General features: G+C 40.1%; 1 protein-coding gene across 1 annotated transcript in view; it reads right to left on the minus strand.

The window, feature by feature from the left end:
* TEC (tec protein tyrosine kinase) overlaps window positions 1-20,292 on the minus strand; it is a 149,311-nt gene that overhangs the window by 27,739 nt on the left and 101,280 nt on the right. The window contains exons 5-8 of the mRNA XM_004607993.2: window positions 18,929-19,057; window positions 8,356-8,396; window positions 4,556-4,731; window positions 1,782-1,847 (exon numbers count right to left, since the gene is read on the minus strand). Coding sequence (XP_004608050.1) covers window positions 1,782-1,847; window positions 4,556-4,731; window positions 8,356-8,396; window positions 18,929-19,057 — 412 coding nt within the window. The remainder of the gene's footprint in view (window positions 1-1,781; window positions 1,848-4,555; window positions 4,732-8,355; window positions 8,397-18,928; window positions 19,058-20,292) is intronic.

Below are 20,292 nucleotides of genomic sequence, written 5' to 3' on the forward strand. Positions count from 1 at the left end.
GGAAATAGATTTTCTGTTGCTGGTGATGATTCCGTTCTTAAGAAAGTGAGTGAATGATGCATCAATACAATACCTAAGAATTACCACAAAAGGGAATATATCAACTTCTTTCTAAAATATGGTCACATGGGCCATAGAAGTTAGTATAGTGGGTAAGAAGCCTGAAGGTGGTTGATTTGGCTTGACCCCCAGAATCACATATGGTCCCTCAAGCACAGCCAGGAAAGATTCCTGAGCACAGAGCCAGAAGTAAGCAAGCCCTGAGCATCACCAGATACTCAAAAAGAGTCCCCTAAAATAAAATCTGCTGGCCACATATTTCTAGTGCACATATAAACTGTACAACTTCTCTGGAAATCAAGTTGGCAGCATGCATCAGGAATCTGGTTTACAGAGAGCCTTTTGCCCAATACACAGAATTTTTAAAGATTTGACTATGATAATCAACAGAAATATATTATTTTATATAGCAAAGGAATTCATAAAACATAGTTTCATGCAGAAGAAATGATTGTCTGAAGGATTATATGCCACATGCCATATGCAGTTACAGCCTTTAAGGTGAAGCACAATATCTGAGACATGCTAAGATTCCAGTATTTCATGATTCTACGACAGAAAGAAGGAATATACTTCTCCTTCCATGTAAGGAGACAGAAATAAGCAATTTTATAAAGAACTGTTATAAAACAGTCATGAAAATGTCTTTGGAGAATAATGGGGAAATATACTCAAATTCAACTTATAAAGTGGAAAATACAGAGTTTAGACACAAAGTGATTCTATTTTTTTCCCAAATAGTAAAAAGGATGGAAAGGAAATATACCGTGAACAGAAGTCCACTCTAAATGATTCTTCTTTCTTAATAAGCTTTGTGTTTTTTAAACAATAATTGTCATGATAGCTAGAAAAAGATAGAATCTCATGTTTTCTAATGACCACCCTGAACTGTATTTTCACTTCATTTTGGTTTTATTTTGTTTTATTTTGTGGCCACATAAGGCTCTGTGTTTGAGAGTGCCCAGGGAACCATGTGGTGCCAGGGATGGAACCGGTTCTACAGCATACAGAGCACATGCCCAGCCTGCTGCTCTGTCTCAGGGGCCCTGTGTTCTACTCTTTGAAATGAATGACCCATTAGCTGTATTTCCTGGCCAAAGAGGTAGTACACAGGTTAAGGTGCTTCCCTTGCATCCACGAGACCCAGTTTGATCCCCAGCACCACATATTGTGCCCTGGACATGCACCCCAGAGTGTCGCTGGCTATGGCATTAAGCCCCTAAGACACCCCAAAATATGTATATCAAAGTCAGATAAACTAGGATTTGTTTAAAGTCAATTCAATTGAATTGAATTTGCTTGTATAACTCCATTCCTACAAAGAGCCCTCAAGTAAAGTATATTATAGAAGTGAATTCTCACCAGTCTCTTGCCACACTATACAACCATTAATACTACTTTCTAAGAATTGCACTGTCGCACTGTCATCCCGTTGATCATCGATTTGCTCGAGCAGGCACCAGTAATGTCTCCATTGTGAGACTTGTAGTTACTGATTTTGGCATATTGAATACGCCACGGGGAGCTTGCCAGGCTCTGCTGTGTGGGTGGGATACTCTCAGTAGCTTGCCGCGTTCTCTGAGAGGGATGGAGTAATCGAACCCAGGTTGGCGGCGTGCAAGGCAAACACCCTACTCGCTATGCTTCTTTCTAGAACTAGGAAAATGAAGACATTATCTGCTTCCACAGTCACAAAAAAAAAAAAACAACCTTTTACTTACTCATATTGATCTAAATTGTTTGATTTCTTTCCTGTTACATAATTACTTGGAATATATCCTTCACTCCTAGAAACAAGAAAAAAAGACATACTGAAATTACTTAGAAGTTATTAAAAGAAAAACCATGACATTTCTATACTAGCAAAAGCATAATGTTGCCTAAAGTTTATAAGAAAGATTAGTTGACTTCCCCAAAGGCATGTTTTTTTCAAGTTGAAGAATACATTATGTTTTGTCAGGTGATTGGGCCAGTTTAACTTATAACCTTAAGTATTTAAATAAATAACACATGGGTTTTATTTTGAATTCTTCATCCAAGCCCCAAAAGGTTACAGAAAAGCCTACAGATACTACTTTTCAAATTATTATTATTTTTTTAAATTTATTTTGCTTTGCGAGCCACACCTGGCAGTGCTCAGGGCTCATGCTTGGCTCTGTGCTCAGGGATCACTTCTGGCAGGGCTCAAGGAACCATATGAGGTGCCAGGCATCAAACCCAGGTCAGCCGTGTGCAAGGGAAGGGTTCTACCTACTATATTCTCTCTCCAGACTCAGATACTATTTTGTTGTTGCGATTGTTGTTGTTGTTTGCTTCGGGGCTGCACTCAGTTGTGCTGAGGGCTTCCTCCTGGCTCTGAGCTCAGGGATCACCCCTGGGGACCATGTAGATGCTAAGGATCGAACCTGGGTTGTTGGTCCATATCAAGTCAAATACCCTATCTGCTGTATTATCACTCTGGCCCCAGAAGCTATTTTTTAATGTTGGTCAATCATGATAATGACTCAGCAATTGTTTTAAAAAGGTTTTTTTTTTTAACTTTTTGAATGAGCAGGGAAATGACATGATGACTTGAAATTACTTTTATATACTCCAGGAAATAAAACCAATCAGGAGAATTGATAAATCTAGGCTGGTTTAAAAAAAAAAGGGGGGGGGCCATAGAGAGATTAAAGCACTAGAGACCAGTTCCAATCCCTAGCACTACATGATCCCCCTAGCACCTTGGTTGTAGGACCAAAATAAATAAGTTGGTCTTTTTTTTTTTAATCAAATTCCCCTTCTCTCCTTGGGACAAAAAAATAACTGGAAAATACTTGTAATCTATGAAGTTACAAGGGGTGCAGTGTACTATTATACATGTTCATGGATGGTTGAAATGACTATGATATAAAATTTTAAGAATAAAAGTAGTCCTGAGTCTTTGAGAAGAAGCAGTAACAATCTTCTCGTTAGCGTGGGGTAAAGGTTAAGATTTCCTAAGAAGGGAGTCATGCACAGCAAACCCACAGCACTCCTGGAAAGACGCACTTACTAAGAGGTGAGGAGAAAAGAAAGGCCTCAGCAATGCAGAAGCTCTCCCGCTTCTCCTGCAGCCTGAGGAAAAGATTTGGAATTGGGAAAGAGACAGTCGGGAGGGAGGAGAGAAAGCAGGTTAGAGTGTGCTCTGGGCAGGACAAAGAGTCTTCATCTAACCTATGAGAACTCGAAAGAGAAACATGGTTAAACTTCAGAGGGAAGTACAAGATACAGAGTTTTATTAATTAAAGTCTAAAAAGACACTCTTCTCTTTCCCTTTAATGATTCATATTTACCCATTATTTGTTAATAATAAGGTTGAAGAGACTTTACCTCTAACTCTGAAATTATCGTGTATAAATAATTCTGTTCTTTTAATGTCATGCATGTATGTGTAAGTAATTTATCCAAATATATACATATAGATAGATTTAGATTATATGTAGGTTCTCCCATCTCTCTTCCTTTCTTAAAAAAAAAATCAAATATACTTACCTCATTGAAGTAAAACATAAAAGGTAATTTCCCCCAACTCGAAAATACATAACTAAACAGACAATGAGTGAAAAAGAGATAGTGTCACTCAAATTTCTGGCACAAAGTGGTTGATCCAGTTACATTTACAGAGTCACCACTAAGAATTCAATACAAAGATAATGCATTGCTTCAAGATGAGTGGCACTGGGGGGCTGAAGCGATAGCACAGCGGGTAGGGCATTTGCCTTGCATGCGGCCGACCCGGGTTTGAATCCCAGCATCCCATATGGTCCCCTGAGCACCACCAGGAGTAATTCCTGAGTGTAGAACCAGGAGTGACCCCTGTGCATCGCTGGGTGTGACCCAAAAAACAAAACAAAAAAAAATGAGTGGAACTGGAAGATATCATGTTAAATGAAGTAAGAAGAAGGACAGCATGGGATGATATCACTTAAATGTTGTATTTAGAGTAACAGTTAAAAGGGGGGATGCCTAGATCACCCTTAGCCCCTGAGAAGAAGGAGGAAAAAGAAAGAACTAGAGTGAAGGGGAAGCAGAAAAGAGATAGATGAGAATTAACAGGGGGGGGGGGGTTGCACATCAGCAGTGTTAAGGAATGACAGAGCTAGATACCCAAACCACAGAGTCAAAAACCCTGAAATCACAAGACTCAAACTATAATAACCAAACATAAAAGAGGCCTGTCAAGACAGCAGGGGTAGGAAGGGTAGGAGAGGGAACCTGGGAACACTGGTAGAGGGAAATTGACACGGATGCCAAGATTGGTGACAAAACAGTGTATGTTGAAAATCCAAGTAACGTTGTAATTCATGGTGCTTTATTTAATAAAATAAAATCTGGGGGAAGGGGGACCCAAAAAGCCAAAGTGATAATCATGTAACTGACACTGGGTGAACTAGTCTCATTACAAGTGGGTAACTGATTATCCTGTCCTCATCAGCTCTTATCTCCCAGGATGTCACGGAGAGGCACTACATACCCGTACTTATCTCTTGCTCTCCACCAATGAACATCGTTCTTCTCTAATATGATATATTCTTGGCCTCTCTCTAATCTGAGATCATGTGCTTCTGTTGCTTGGAAATCATACATAGCCACAACTACTTCTTCACCGTTGTCTTCTTCTTCAGGAGGAATGGGTGGAGGAGGCCTTCGCTGAGAAAAGGCAAGCAGGGGGGAGAGTTGAACCTTCTGTTCAAAAGAGTGTGAGGCCAAACTATAAATGATTCACCTATCACCAGCGTACAGACCAGAAATCTCCAACCTACCAAACAGAATTCAGGAGATCCTCTGAGTTAGATGATGTGGATGCTTCTGGATCTGTCATGCATTTCAAAATGTAGGAGATGAGCAAAAGCTGTCTTTAGCCATCAAAAGACAGGTCATGCCCGTGAACTGCCTCGGTGCACCATTTAAGGGCATTAACAAATGAATCTCCGAAGAGAGCAGCTTGCCACAGAGATCTCTCTGGATCCGTGCTGAGTGTCTCAGACGGAGCAGACAGTCTCTCTTCCTACTCCAGATGAACCCCAATGGCCACAAACTTCCAGAAGAAAAACCCAGGTATGCAGGACCAGTGACTGAAAACTCCAGGCCACATGGAGATGGGTATGGGCCGTCCCTCCCCATGCCCCCACCCTTCCGGAGTCCTGGCTGTCACACCTACAAACTGCCTCCGGGCACCATTTAAGCACATTAATGGCTGTGATCCAGAGACTCAGGAATGAATTTCAGAAGACAGCAGCTCACCACAGAGATGTCTCCAGACCCCAGTTATTTAAAGCTTTAGATATCCAGGAGCACACAGCCGCTTTCGCAGCTGAATGACACCCTATACTATTCATAAGAAGTAATACAAAATAAATTATTTAGCATCTGCCTGCATTGCAGGTTTCAGTAGTGGTGAGAAAATTTGAAATGGTGGAGGGAAGTTGTCACGGTGGTGGGATAGGTATTGAAATACTGAATGTGTCAATTGCTGTGAACAACTTGATGAAAATAAAATTTGGGAAAAAAGAGAAAAAAAATAAAAAATAATCATTAAAGGGGCAGTGCCCAGGGCAAGTTGTCTGAAAGAGGGTATAAAAGGGAACGTTGAATAATTTTCACATCACTATCAAAAGAGATGCAAGGGTATCTGTGAGCAGAGTCCAGAAGAACAAAGGTAGACTAGGTGTATTGTTCCAATGGCCAGCAGTGACGGGAAAGCACCACAGAGAGGAGTCTTCCATCAAGTCTCCTCCCACCCAAAGGAACGGAACTTCTCCAAGTCTACTAGGTATAAGGCACACACCTTACTGCGCCTAAATCAAAGTCTCATTTAGCCTTAGTAACACAGGAAGTAGAATATACAATGCTTTAGTATAGTCTAGTATATGATAAGTCTCATTTATTGTCAAAAATCCATAGAATATAAAATGCTCTAGTACATAATTTAGTGCACAGTAATAAGTTTCATCTATCCTGAATAACCCACAAAGTAGACTATAGAATACTTCAGTACATAGTCTAGCACATAAGTCTCATTTATCCTTAATATCTTATAAAGTAGAATATATAATACTCTACTACAGTTTAGTACACAATAGTAAGTCTCGTTTACCCTTAATTCCTTAGTAACCCATAGAGTTGAATATACAATATTTCAGTACATAGTGTAGCACATAATGTCTTATTATCTTTAATAATCCATGAAGTATCACTGTCACTGTTACTGTCATCCCCTTGATCATCGATTTGCTCAAGCGGGCACCAGTAAAGTCTCCATTGTGAGACTTGTTGTTACTGTTTTTGGCATATCAAATACGCTATGGGTAGCTTGCCAGGCTCTGCCGTGCAGGTGAGATACTCTTGGTAACTTGCCGGGTTCTCCGAGAGGGACGGAGGAATCAAACCCGGGTTGGCCACATGCAAGGCAAACACCCTACCCACTGTGCTAATATAATTGATTATATTTCAAATAGTTGTATTTTAGTGCCAGTATTATAAAATAATTACCAAAAATAAGGTTGGTTAACAAATCCATTACCTCACAGTTATATTTTGTTGGCATGTGTGGTGAGAAATTTTAAAATCTACTCATGGCAACTTTCAGATATAGAAAACATACCTGTTAACAATATTCATTCTACATTGTACCTATCATTTAATGCTCACACAGTCACAGTTTTTTTTTTTAATTCAAGTATCATGATGATCTAGATAGATGAGAGATGGGCTACTCAAAGTTGGGCCAATTCTGCACAAGTGAAAGAACAAATGTGCACTAGATCTGAAAGTAGGAAAATATGAAAAGCCTGTCAAGAGGTCAGTCTGGTTTCTGCCCTGTGTTTCTTAGCTCATTTATTTCTTTTGATGAACCACAGCAAATAATCCTCCTCGGTATTTTTAGTTTTACATGTAATTTTCTTACTGCACAGTGAAAGACCTATAGGAATGACAGGTTTCTAAACTTTGGAGTCCCAATATGATAGAAGAGGGAGAGAACCCATTCGATCAAGTGTTTTGTGTTGAAGAAGCTGAGTGCTGGAGCAGAAGGATGGAGTGGCTAGGAAGGGTGAGTGAGAGTGCAGGACCCCAGCCTGGCCCGTGTGAGAACTAGTCAGAGACACCCCAGGATACTTTCACTTTCCACAGCTCTCTTCACACCCCCCTGACAGAACATTAAACAGACTTTTACTCATTCTCTGGGTAATTCAGAAAATTGAACACACTGGGCATGATGTATTTTTTTTTAATATTTTCTCTCTCCTGTCATGCTTATTAATTCTTTAAGAATAGGAGTAACATTTATTATTTGTTCGAAATTGATGCTTTCTAGACACATAGGCTAGCGATGCTCCCATGTACCCGTGGTTTTAAGTAGGGCAACTTTTGGTAGAAATCCATAAATCCATATTTAATGCTCTAGTACATATTATATAATTTTATTAACTTTGTATCCAGTACATATTACATAGTTTAGTGTGTATTAGATAGTTTTATACATAGTCTAGTACATAGTACAAGTCTTTGTAGTCACATACATAATCCAGTTTTACTGCATAGTCATATAGATAGTCTATTCCATAGTCTTAGTACATAGACTCATTTATCATTAATACCCCATGAAAAATAATACCCATTTTACAGCCAAGGAAACAATGGTCTAAGTAACCTATCCAAAATCAATCATATCCACTTAACATTGACTCAGGTCCTGTCTGGTCTACAGTAAATATGTTTTCCACCATACCCTACCCTTCACAGATCTAACATTAGATCCCAAAAGTCATCCCTTTGTCCTAACACTGTGACCTAACACTGAAATATTCCTTTAAAGTAATATTTCTCAAATGGAGTCATATGCTTCCCTGTGGGTCCCCAGGACCTTTCAAGGCAGACTTTAGAAGGGGGGGCGGTGACATATGAAGACTGCATAAATGAGGGTCCACACCATGAGACTAGGGGGGCAAATGGTAAGATAAGTGCGTAACGGCAAGGAGACAACTTTAGAAGGAAGTCATGGTCATAGAAACATTGAGAACCACTGCTTTAAAGTCTCAGAATGTCTAAATACTATTCTTTAGGTCGATATACAGGTTAAAAAAAAAGCCAGATAATAATAAGGCCGCTATCTTATCTAATTAAATTGAGAATTAACTTCAAGGGAAAGGCAAATAAGCCATGGCTTTTCTTTTACGATCTGACTTTAGATGGGAAGGACAAATGGTGTCACCTGAATGAAATTCCACACACCCGTAAAGCTGCAAATGCTCCCGAAAGTTAAGGGCCACCTACCTTCTTTGTTTCTGGTGGTGGAGGTAGTACTTTCTTTACACCTGAAAATGACAACAACATCAACCATAGGTAAAAATGCATGATCAATAAAGATAAGCAGAGGTGGTTTAATAGGCAAGGAAGAGCCCATGCAAAAATAAGAAGTCCTCTCTCTCTCTCTCTCTCTCTCTCTCTCTCTCTCTCTCTCTCTCCCTCCCTCTCTCTTCCTTCTCTCTCCCCCTCCCACTCTCTCTTTCTTTCTCTCTCCCCCTCCTCCTTTTCCCTCTCCCCCACCCCTCTCTGGTGCATGGTGCTTGTATTACTGTTTCAGAAATGAATTTTAAAATGCTTTACAAATGGCTTATGTTTCTGCCTCATGAGTAGACTCTGAAGACAGTAGGGCTAAGGACTGTCTTTTTTTTTTTTAGTTTGTTTTTTTTGGGGGGGTTACACCTGGCGATGCACAGGGATACTCCTGGCTCTACACTCAGGAATTACTCCTGGCAGTGCTCAGGGGACCATATGGGATGCTGGGAATCAAACCCGGGTCTGCCACATGCTAGGCAAATGCCCTATCCGCTGTGCTATCACTCCAGCCTCCAAAGGACTGTCTTAATCTTCATAACTACCTCTGCTGCATAAACTGGGCAATCAACAGTTCAGTTCGCTGAAATAATGGACAACAATGAGTGATGAATGAGCTTTTAGATTTTGTCCGGTTCTCTTTAGCCTACCATCTTAGAGTTCTCACCAGGTACATAGCTATCTAGTTCAAACCTGCTTCCCAACTAGGGGCAGCTGCGAGAACAATTCTACTGAAAATACCACACAGACACGATGCCTTTTTTTAGATGAGGCACTTCCTATGGGCTTCCTTTCCTACTCTGCCTGCGTCCTGTGCCAGGGAGAAAGACTACTAGAGCCGGAACAAGCTGATGCCCATCTTATCAAGCTACCCCCTCCAACCCTGGACCACTCTGCCACTGGACATTCTGGAGATTAATACACTTTTCTCTACTTGCGATTATTGTGGGGTATCTTTTACATCAGGTTAGGCTATAAACAATCTAATGCCAAACCTTAGGAAATTGAAAAAAGGAAAAATAACAGTCAACAGCCTTCCTTTTAAATGTGCTTGATTGGGGCTGGAGCAATAGCACAGCGGGTAAGGGTGTTTGCCTTGCACTCGGCCAACCTGGGTTCAAATCCCAGCATCCCATATGTCCCCTGAGCACCGCCAGGAGTAATTCCTGAGTGTAGAACCAGGAGTAACCCCTGTGCATCTCCGGGTGTGACCAAAAAAGCAAATAAATAAATAAATAAATGTGCTTAATTACTGTCCAGACATCACCCAAAAATCAGGGTGCGAGGACTCAGAAGTGTGAGGTTGCTAGATAGTTCTCTAAGCTGGTCTCCTGAAGATGTAGCATCTTTGTTAAATAATCATTCGCTCATATTCAGATGTTTCTTCAATTCTGACTGACATACATTATAATGAATTACTATTATTATGGGTGGCTGACAGCACTAGTCATTTTGAAATTCTGCATATTCCCTTTTGGGGGGCACACCCAGTGGTACTTAGGATTTATTCCTAATTTTGCACTCTGGGATGCTTAGGGGATCATATGAAATCATGGAGATAAAACCCAAGTCAGCCACATGCAAGGCAAACATCCTACCCACTGTACTATAGCTCAGGCCCTGAATATTCTTGGTTATAATTAAGAGTCGCTCATTTTAAGGATTTGTGAGGGTTTTAGATATCAAAATGGAAATAGTCCTGCTGAAGATTTTTGCTGCATTAAGAGCACATTAAAAAAGCATTCATCTGTTCAAGAATGCATAAATATTAATTTAAAGGAAAACTTCCCTCAATTTTCCACTACATGCAAAAATCAACTCAAAATCTATTAAAAATTTGAACATAAGGGAATAATAAAACTCCTAGGTGAAAACATGGTGGCAAGCTCCTTAATAAAGACAAAAGCAGCAAACATAAAAATAAATAATTCTATTCAAATTAAAAGGTTTCTGCCCAGCAAAGGAAATCACCAACAAAATTAAAAGAAAGCTTACAAAAGGGTATTAAGAGAATGTTTGCAAATCATATACCTAGTGCAAGGAACATATAAGTCAATAACAAATTTTTTAAAATTCAATTTTAAAATAGGAAAAACAACTGAAGAGACCATTTTCCAAAGACCATATTCCAAAGATAACCACCAGGTAACATAGAAAAGTGCTCAATATAAGTAAACAGTGGGGAAATGCAAATCAAAACACTGAGATACCATCTCATATCCATCAAGATGGCTATTATCAAACACACATGGGATAATAAAAAGCTGGATCGAATGGAGGGAAAGGGAAGCTATGTACACTCATACACAAATATGAGCTGATACAACCTTCAGTGGGAAAAAGTATGGAGTTCTGCAGGAAATTAAAAAATAGAGCTGCCAATCCCACTACGGAGTATACAAAGAAAAAAAATCACTGTCTCAATGATACCTCCCTGTTCTCACATTTATGGCAACATTATTCACAACAGGCAAGGAATGGAAACAATCAGGACGAGGATACATAAGTAAATAAATAAGAAAAATATGCAGTGACATTTTTTTCATAATAACACTTTTATTTTTCCCATTTATTTATTTTTTAATTGAATCCACTGATATACACATTTACAAAGTTGTTCATGATTGCATTTCATATAATGTTCCAACACCCATTCTTTCACCATTATACTTTTCCCACCACCAATGGTCCCAGTTTCCCTCCCAGACGCCCCCCCGCCCCCCTGCCCCATCCCATGCCTGCCACTATGTAGGCAATTCTCTCAGTCTTCCCATGCCTGCCACTATGTAGGCAATTCTCTCAGTCTTTCTCTCTCTCTCTCTCTCTCTCTCTCTCTCTCTCTCTCTCTCTCTCTCTCTCTCTCTCTCTCTCTGCCTCTTTTCCACATCTCTTTCCTTTTGGGCCTATGGTTTGCAATGCAGATAATAAAAGGTTATCAGGTATATCCCTTTACCTGTGCCCTTCACCCCAGACACACTCTTGTGGCAAGCTTCCAACTATTGGCCTTTCCTCCTGGCCCCTCTTTACCCTCACCTTGGATATTAGTTATATATATCACTGTATCACTGTCATGCCATTGATCATCGATTTGCTCAAGCAGGTGCCAATAATGTCTCCATTCGTCCTAGGCCTGAGATTTTAGCAGCCTCTCTTTACTCATTCTTCCCAGTGGTGCCTCATTGGAGGCTCTTTCAGGGCAAGGGGAATGAAACCCCTCATTGTTACTGTATTTGGCATGTCAAATACGCCACAGAGAGCTTGCCAGGCTCTGCTGTGCGGGCAGGATGTTCTCGGTACCTTGCCAGGTTCTCTGAGAGAGAGAACTAGGATATATAAATATATATACGTATATATATAAACGTATATATCCCACAAGTGAATTCAATATTCTATACTTGATCCCTTGATCCTGTCCTTCTGACTCATTTCACTTAACACGATACTCTCCATGTCAATTCATTTATAAGAAAATTTCATGACTTCATTCTTCCTAACAGTTGCATAGTATTCCATTATGCAGATATACTCTAGTTTCTTGATCTGGTCATCTGTTCTTGGGCACAACAGTTGTTTCCAAATTTTGGCTATTGTGAATAATGCTGCAATGAATACAGATGTGCAGATGGTGTTTCTGCTGTGTGTTTTTGAGCTCCAAGGGCATATTCCCAGAAGTGGTATTGCTGGGTCAAATAGGAGCTTAATTTCTAAAATCCCCACTTCTATGCCAGCATTGGTTGCTCTTGTTCTTTTGGACATGAGCCAGTCTCTGTGGTGTAAGATGATATATCTCATTGTTGTTTGGATTTGCATCTCTCAGACGATTAGTGATGTAGAGCATTTTTTCAGGTGCCTTTCGGTCATTCGAATTTCTTCTTTGAGGAAGTTTCTGTTCAATTACTCTCCCCATTTTTTGATGGGGTTGGATGTCATTTTTTTGTAAAGTTCTACCAGTACCCTATATAACTTTGATATTAACCTTTATCAGATGGGTACTGGGTAAGTAATTTTTCCCATTCTGGGGGCTCTCTTTGAATCTTGGACACTGCTTTGAGGTGCAGAAGCTTCTTAGTTTAATGTAGTCCCATTTGTTGCTTCCACTTGCTTGGTCAGTGGTATTTCATCTTTGAAGATGCCTTTTGCTTTAATGTCATGGAGGTTTTTACCTACGTTTTCCGTGGGCTGTCCTTGTATTTTAGACACCATTTCTTTTGAGGTGCAGAGGCTTCTTAGTTTTACATAGTCTTACTTGTTTATATTTGCTTCCACTTGCTTGGTCAGTAGTTTTCATCTTTGAAGATGCCTTGAACTTCAGTGTCATGGAGGATTTTGCCTACGTTTTCTTCCATGTACCTCATAGATTCAGGTCTGATATTGAGGTCTTTAATTCACTTTGATTTTGTGCATGGCATTAGAAAAAAATCTGAGTTCATTTTTTTTTACATGTAGTTGACCAGTTTTCCCAGCATCACTGGTTGAAGAGGCTTTCTTTGCTCCACTTCATATTTCCTACTTCCTTATCAAAGAATAAATTTTCATATATTTGAGGGTCTGTGTCAGGATATTCAACTCTATTCCATTGGCCTGCAGTTATGTTTTTATTCCAATACCATGCTGTTTTAATTACTACCGCTTTGTAGTACAGTTTGAAGTTGGGAAAGGAGATATCTCCCATCATCTTTTTCCCAAGGATTGCTTTAGCTCTTCGTGGGGATTTATTGTTCCATATAAATTTCAGGAGTGTTTGATCTATTTCTCTGAAAAAGTCATGGGTATCCTTATAGGGACTGCATGGAATCTATGTAATGTTTTGGAGAGTACTGACAATGTTAATTGTTAATTGACAATGTTAATTCTCCCAATCCATGAGCAGGGGATGCGTCTCCATATCCATGTATCCTCTTTTATTTCTTGGAGTACATTTTGTAGTTTTCTTTATATATGTCCTTTACCTCCTTTGTTAACTCCGGGGTACTTGATTTTTAAAAATTTTTTTATTTTATAAAGTAGTTCACAATATTTGATTACATTTAATATTCAGGCACCAATCCCACCACCATTACACCTTCCCACCACCATATTTCAGATGTTTTCATCACTAACCGAAATCCCCGCCCCAATGCAGAACCAAAATAATATATTTTGTCTTGTTTGTTATGAAAAACCGCTGAAAATGATACTTTTCCTCTAAGAAGTATCCTTAGAGGAAAGAGTGTGAAGATTGTTGTATTTTACCCACAAGCCATTAAGCCCTTCTATAAGAGATGACTAACATGTTGTTAAAGGTTAAGCATTGTGTGCTTTTACATATATATATAAATATATATATATATCTGTGAAAAAAATATTTCCCTCTAAGATTGGTTGCCTCCTACTTTGAACCCCATCAAATGTGGTCCGGTATTCTTGGAGTATGGAAAGGGTGTGTCCTATGAAGTGTCACGCAGCCATATGAGGTTTGGTCTGAGCGTGTGGAGAGCTGCTGTGAGCATGGTGGCAGTTGCGTTCTGGAGGTTTTCAGCTGCCCAGGACTGGGTCCCTTGGGGCAGGGAGGGGTCTCATCTGCCCCCACCTCTGGGGCACCCCAAGTGAAACAGCATGGCTCAGGGTCCGGAGACATGATTATGGCAAGCATCATGTTATGCTTCCTTTCAGCAGAGAAGGATATGTGATCTGGATGGTGGCCTATGGCCTATGACAAGATTATCTGGCACCAGCCAGGGGTGGCTTATGAGCATGGCTGCTGAGTTGTCAGAGACAGGGGGATACAGGTAGAGGATCTCCGTTCCCAGTCCCATTGAACCCAGAGTTCTCAGTCACAAAGTCCCGCATACCTGGGTTTTGAGGGGGGATTCACTTGTGGATGAGGCTCAGTTCAAGTATATAGAGAGCAGCGGGTGAGTTCTGGAGGTTTTCAGCTGCTGGGGCAGGGTCCCTTGGGACGGGGAGGAGTGTCACTCACCCCTCTCCAGGGTGGTACTTGATTTTCTGAGGAACAATTGTGAATGGGATTTTTTTAAATATCTCTTTCTTCTCTTCCATTATTTGAATATAGGAAAGCGATAAACTTCCAGGTATTGATTTCATAGCCTGCAACTCTATTGTATAAACCTATTGTTTGTAGGAGTTTTTTGGTTCTTTTCAAAGAACCAGCTCTTGGTTTCATTGATCTTTTGGATTGTTCTTGAGGGTTCCATCTCATTAATTTCTGCCCTGGGTTTTTTTTTTTTTTTTTTTTTTTTGCTTTTTGGGCTATACCCGGAGATGCACAGGGGTCACTCCTGGCTCTGCACTCAAGAATCACTCCTGGCAGTGCTCAGGGGACCATATGGGATGCTGGGAATTGAACCCGGGTTGGCCGCATGCAAGGCAAATGCCCTACCCGCTGTGCTATCGCTCCAGCCCCTGCCCTGAGCTTTATTATTCCTTTCCTCCTGCTTGGTTTGGGCTCCTTTTGTTGGTCATTTTCTAAGATCTTAAGCTATGAAGTCAAGTTGTTTACATGGGCCCTTTCTTCCTTCCTGATGAATGCTTTCAGAGCTGTAAACTTTTCTCTTAACACTGATTTAGCTACATCCCACAGGTTCTGGTAGCTTGTGTCCTCATTCTCATTTGTTTTCAGGAATCTTTTGATTTCTTCTTTAATTTCCTCTCCAACCCACTGGTTTTTCAGTAGTGAGCTATTTAATTTCCAGGTCTTTGATTTGGTTCTCTGCTTGTGTGTGTTATTAACTCTATTTTAAGTGCATTATGGTCTGAAAATATAGGTGATACTATTTCTGTCTTCTGATTTTATATATGTATGTCTTATGGCAGGATACTCTTAGTAGTTTGCCAGGGTCTCTGAGAGGAACGAAGAAAATATATATAAGAGAATACAAGCAAGTATGTTAAAACTAAACATATGTGTTCAATAAGCCAAAAACAGTAACAATACCGGGTCTTATTCCCCTGACCCTGAAAGAGCCTCCAATATGGCACTGTTGGGAAGGATGAGTAAGGAACAGCTGCTAAAATCTCAGGGCTGGAATGAATGGAGACGTTACTGGTGCTTGCTTGAGCAAATCAATGAACAACGGGATGATAGTGATACAGTGATACAGTGATGTTTTATGGCCCAGCGCGTGGTCAATCTTGGAGAATGTCCCATGTGCGCTGGAGAAGACTGTATTCGACTCTAGGGGGTTGAAAAGTCCTGTATATATCTATTAAATCTCTCTCTCTGTCTTTCTCTCTCTCTCTGTCTCTGTCTCTGTCTCTCTCTCTCTTCCATTTCTTCCTTCAGAGCCAGTACTTCCTTGCTATTACTTTGTTGTTTTGTTGCTACTATTTTTGTCTATATTATTTTGTTGCTATTATTGCTATTTTGCGAATAACAAAAGCTATTTCTGTTGTTGATCTATCAAGAGGTGATAAGGTGGTGTTGACGTCTCCAACCACCATTGTGTTGCTACCAATGTCTTCCTTGAAGTCTATTAGCAGTTGTTTTAAGTATTTTGCTGGTCCCTCATTGGGTGCATATATGTTTAGGACTGTAATTTCTTCCTGGAGTACATATATCTTAATTACTAAGAAAGGGCCTCCACTGTTCCTTCTAACCCTTTTTAGTTTGAAATCTATGTCACCAGATGCCAGTATGGCCACCCTGACCTTTTCACAAATATTCTTTGCTTGAAAAACTGTTTTCCAGCTTTGACTTTGAGTCTATGTTTGCTCTGACTATTCAAATGTGTTTCTTGTAGGCAACAGGATGTTGGATTCAGTATTTTAATCCATTTTACCACTCTCTCTCTTAATTGGTGCAATCGGTCCATTGTCATTGAGAGAGTTTTTTTTTTTTTTTTTTTGCTTTTTGGGTCACACCCAGCGATGCCCAGGGGTTACTCCTGGCTTTGCACTCAGGAATTACCCCTGGCGGTGCTTGGGGGACCATATGGGATGCCGGGGATCGAACCCGGGTCGGCCGCATGCAAGGCAAACGCCCTACCCGCTGTGCTATCGCTCCGGCCCCGAGAGAGATTATTGTCATGGGGTTTTCTGCCATCTTTCTGTAGAGGTTTGTTGTGCTGGTGGGGTTTGTATTGCTTTACAGTAATCCTTTCAGTCCTTCTTTTAAGGCTGGTTTTATTCTATGAAGTTCCTGAGCTGTTGCTTATCCATGAAGTTGTATCTGATTCCTTCAAATCTGAATGAGAGTCTAGCCAGGTAAAGCATTTTTGGTGAGGTGCTCATTTCATTAAGTTTTTTTTAATTATATCCCACCATTGACCTCAGGCCTGAAGAGTTTCATAAAATAGTCTGCTATAAATCTAAGGGACGATCCTTTGTATGTAATTTCCTTCTTTGATCTTGCTACTTTCAGTATTGTATCTCTATGATATTCATTGTTCTGATTAGCATATGTCTTGGGATCTTCTTATTAGGGCCTCTTTTAGTTGATACTCTTAGGGCTTATTGGATCTGGATGCCTGCATTTTCCAGCTCTAACAACTTTTCAACAATGATTTCTTTAACTGTTACTCCCTCATTGGGGTTGCCTCCCTGGAACTCCGATGATTCTTATGTTGCTCTTCTCGAATTCATCCCATAAGTCTCTTACCTTGAGCTATTTTGAGGTCTTTTTCCATCTTCTGTTGTTGCCTGTATGCTTTCTTGAGTGCATCTTCAAGCTCATTGATTCTATCTCTGACTGTTGTACTTGATTGTTGAGGGCATCCATTGAATTTTTCATTTCATTTACTGAATTTTAAATAGATGACATTTGTTTGTAGTTTTCTTATTTCTGCTCTCATTTCCGTCTGTATTTTACTGGCTGTTCATTCCACTGTTGTTCTCATATCTTCCTGTATTTTATTGGATCTCCTTTCCATTGTTTCTTTGAACTCATTGAACATCCTCGCCATGTCGTTTCTGAATTCTTTATCATAGAGATTTTGTATGTGGGTATTCCATGTTGGAGTTTCAGGACTCCTGTCTTCCTCCCCCACCTCATGGTGGGGTTCTGCACTGTCTTCCTGTAGTGCTTCTAACAGTCTGGGGTTGGTGATCTATTCTTTCCCCTTCTAGGATATTCCCTTCCTTTTTGGTCTTCCTTTGTAACTATGTGGAGCTACTCTGGAAATGAATCTTCTGGGTTATAGTGGGGGAGTATAACTGGCAGGTACATTAGTGATGCCCGCTGGAAAAGTCACACCTTTCTAACTTGTGGGTGGGGTTTCGTAGAGATCCATGGGTTTGAATCCCACACAGTTACCTCCTAGAAGTTCCCCCAGGGTCCCCACAGCTGCTTCACAGTGAAACGTTATTCAGCCTTGAAAAATTAAAGAAAATCTACCCCACCACTTGCAACAAAATGAATGCATGTGGAGGATGTTACTGCAAATAAATAAAGTAAAATAAGCCAAGACAAACACAAATACCACTAGCATCACTTACTAGTAAAATCTTTTTAAAAAGTGACAAATTCACAGAAACAGAAAATAAAATGGTGCTTGTCAGAGGCTAGGGAAGTGGGGTGGGGAGAAATTGAGAAAAGAGATAGGCTATGAAAATGTATGGGCTTTCAGTTTTATGAAGATCTGAGGAGCAAGTGTCAGCCTACAGGCTTAAGCTGATTAGCACCTTACTTTGTAACTAAAATTTACTCTTTAAAGAGATGAAAAAATAAATGTTCTCTCTCTCTCCCTCCTCTCTCTCTCTCTCACACACATACACAAATCAAGTGAAAATGTGAAGTTATAAAAAGGAATCTCTCAGAGATCATAAGTATATATAATCTTGCATGATACACTCCAATATGTTAGAATTTTATTTGTCAATTATATCTCAAAAGAACTGAAAAAATGGGGATGGAGAGATAGTATAGAAAGCAGGGTGACAGTATACCTCCCCCCACCCCCCACTCCCCAGCCCCCCACCCTGCCTGTGTAACTGGTAAATGGTGAAGGGATGGGTGTTCGAGCATTGTATAACTGAGACTTAAACCTGAAAGCTTTGTAACTTTCCACATGGTGATTTAATAAAAGAATAAATTAAAAAAAGAAAAAGAAAGCAGGGTATTTGCCTTGCACACAGAGTGCTGGGGTTCAATCTCTGGCACCCCTTATGATCCCTCCAGCCCACTAGGAATGATCTCTGAGTACAAAGTAGGAATAAATCCTGAGCACTGTCAAATAAGGCCCCCAAATAAAAATATAACAAATCTGAAAAAAAGAAAAGCTACCAATGGAGCTATATGAGGTTTAGCAGTCATTTGACTGTATGATTCTAGCAGTCATTTTTAGCAGGCTTTCCCATAGTGATAAAAACTTGTTAAAGCAAACATTTGATTCCACAAGACAGTCTCACAGCTAACTCAATACAATTACTTGTACAAAATGTGCCTACCCTACACTTAAGCAGTACTAGGTGTGAGGCCATACTTAACAAAACCAAAACGATGTCACTTTCCCGCCCTGCAAATAATACTTACATCCCAAGTACAATATAATTATGGAATGAAATGAATACTTACTGCTCTCAAAAAGGTTGTATTTCTCACATCCAGGAGCTAGCTTTTCAGTTTGTCTGCAACATTGATAACTTCCCTCAGCCCAGAACTTGGGGTGATATTTAATCATAATATTGTTGTTGTTCTTTATTTCTGTAATTCAGAAACACAGTCAATGATGAAAGAAATCAAACAGGATATTTCCTAAGTAACATTGTGAATCACTCTTATTGCCTCAAAAGTGGTGTTTGGATGAGCACATCTTCATAACATTATATAAAAAGAATTCAAAAAGCGAGGTGGTTCTCTTCATGTACCTTTTATTCTGGGGTGTGTGTCAGGGGAAACCCGTGCTCAGAAGTGATTACTGCTGTCGCTCATTATGAGGGGCGTACACATACGTCAGTCATCACCATTCTGCAGAGCAAGGGCAGTGCAGGAGGAATCACCCATGTCAACACTATACAAGCAAGTCAGCCCATTCCAGCAAAGGGTAACAACATAGGACTTTTAAAAAAGATAATAACAAATCTTGGGGCTGAACAGATAGTACAGGGGATAAGGTTACATACAGCCACCCCTGGTTTGATCTCTAGTAGTGCCTATAGTCTTCAGGTGTGGCCCCAAAAAGAAAAAAGAAAAGAAAAGAGAGAAAAATATCAGATCTTGGGCTGATAGATAGTACAGGGAATAGGTCACGTGCCTTGTACACAAACGACCCTGGTTCAATCATTGGCACTCAATATGATCCCCTGGGTTCTTCCAATAATAATCACTGAATGCACAGCCAGATGCAAGCCCTGAGCACTGGGGATGATTCCAAAATTAAAAAAAAAAAAAAACCCAAGTTACCATAAAAGTCCAGTGCTTTATTGTATTAAAATGTATTATTCATTAAAAAAAAAGCATGCTTGCTAAGCAAAATGAGTCAGAAAGAGAGGGACAGACATAGAATAACTGCACTATAACAATGGAGTTATAATATATATATATATATATATATATCATATATGTATATAATAGCATAACATGAGACTAATACCCAAGGACAGTAGAGACAAGGGCCAGGGTAATAACTTCATGGTTGGAAGCCTGCCTCATGAGCTGGGGGAGAAGGCAGCTGGGATAGAGAAGGGATCACTAAGTCAGTGATGATTGAAGGGGTCGCTCGGGATGGGAGATGTATGCTGAAAGTAGATAAAGAATCAAACATGATGGCCTCTCAGTATCTGTATTGCAAACCATAATGCGCAAAAGTAGAGAGAGAGTAAGAAGGAAATTGTATGCCATAGAGGCAGGGGGTGGGTGGGGTGGGGACATTGATGGTAGAAAGTGTACACTGGTGGAGGGATGGGTGTTAGATTATCGTATGACTGAAACTCAATCAT

The sequence above is a fragment of the Sorex araneus genome, chromosome 5 (genome assembly GCF_027595985.1).
Source record: "Sorex araneus isolate mSorAra2 chromosome 5, mSorAra2.pri, whole genome shotgun sequence".
Taxonomy (NCBI): Eukaryota; Metazoa; Chordata; class Mammalia; order Eulipotyphla; family Soricidae; genus Sorex; species Sorex araneus.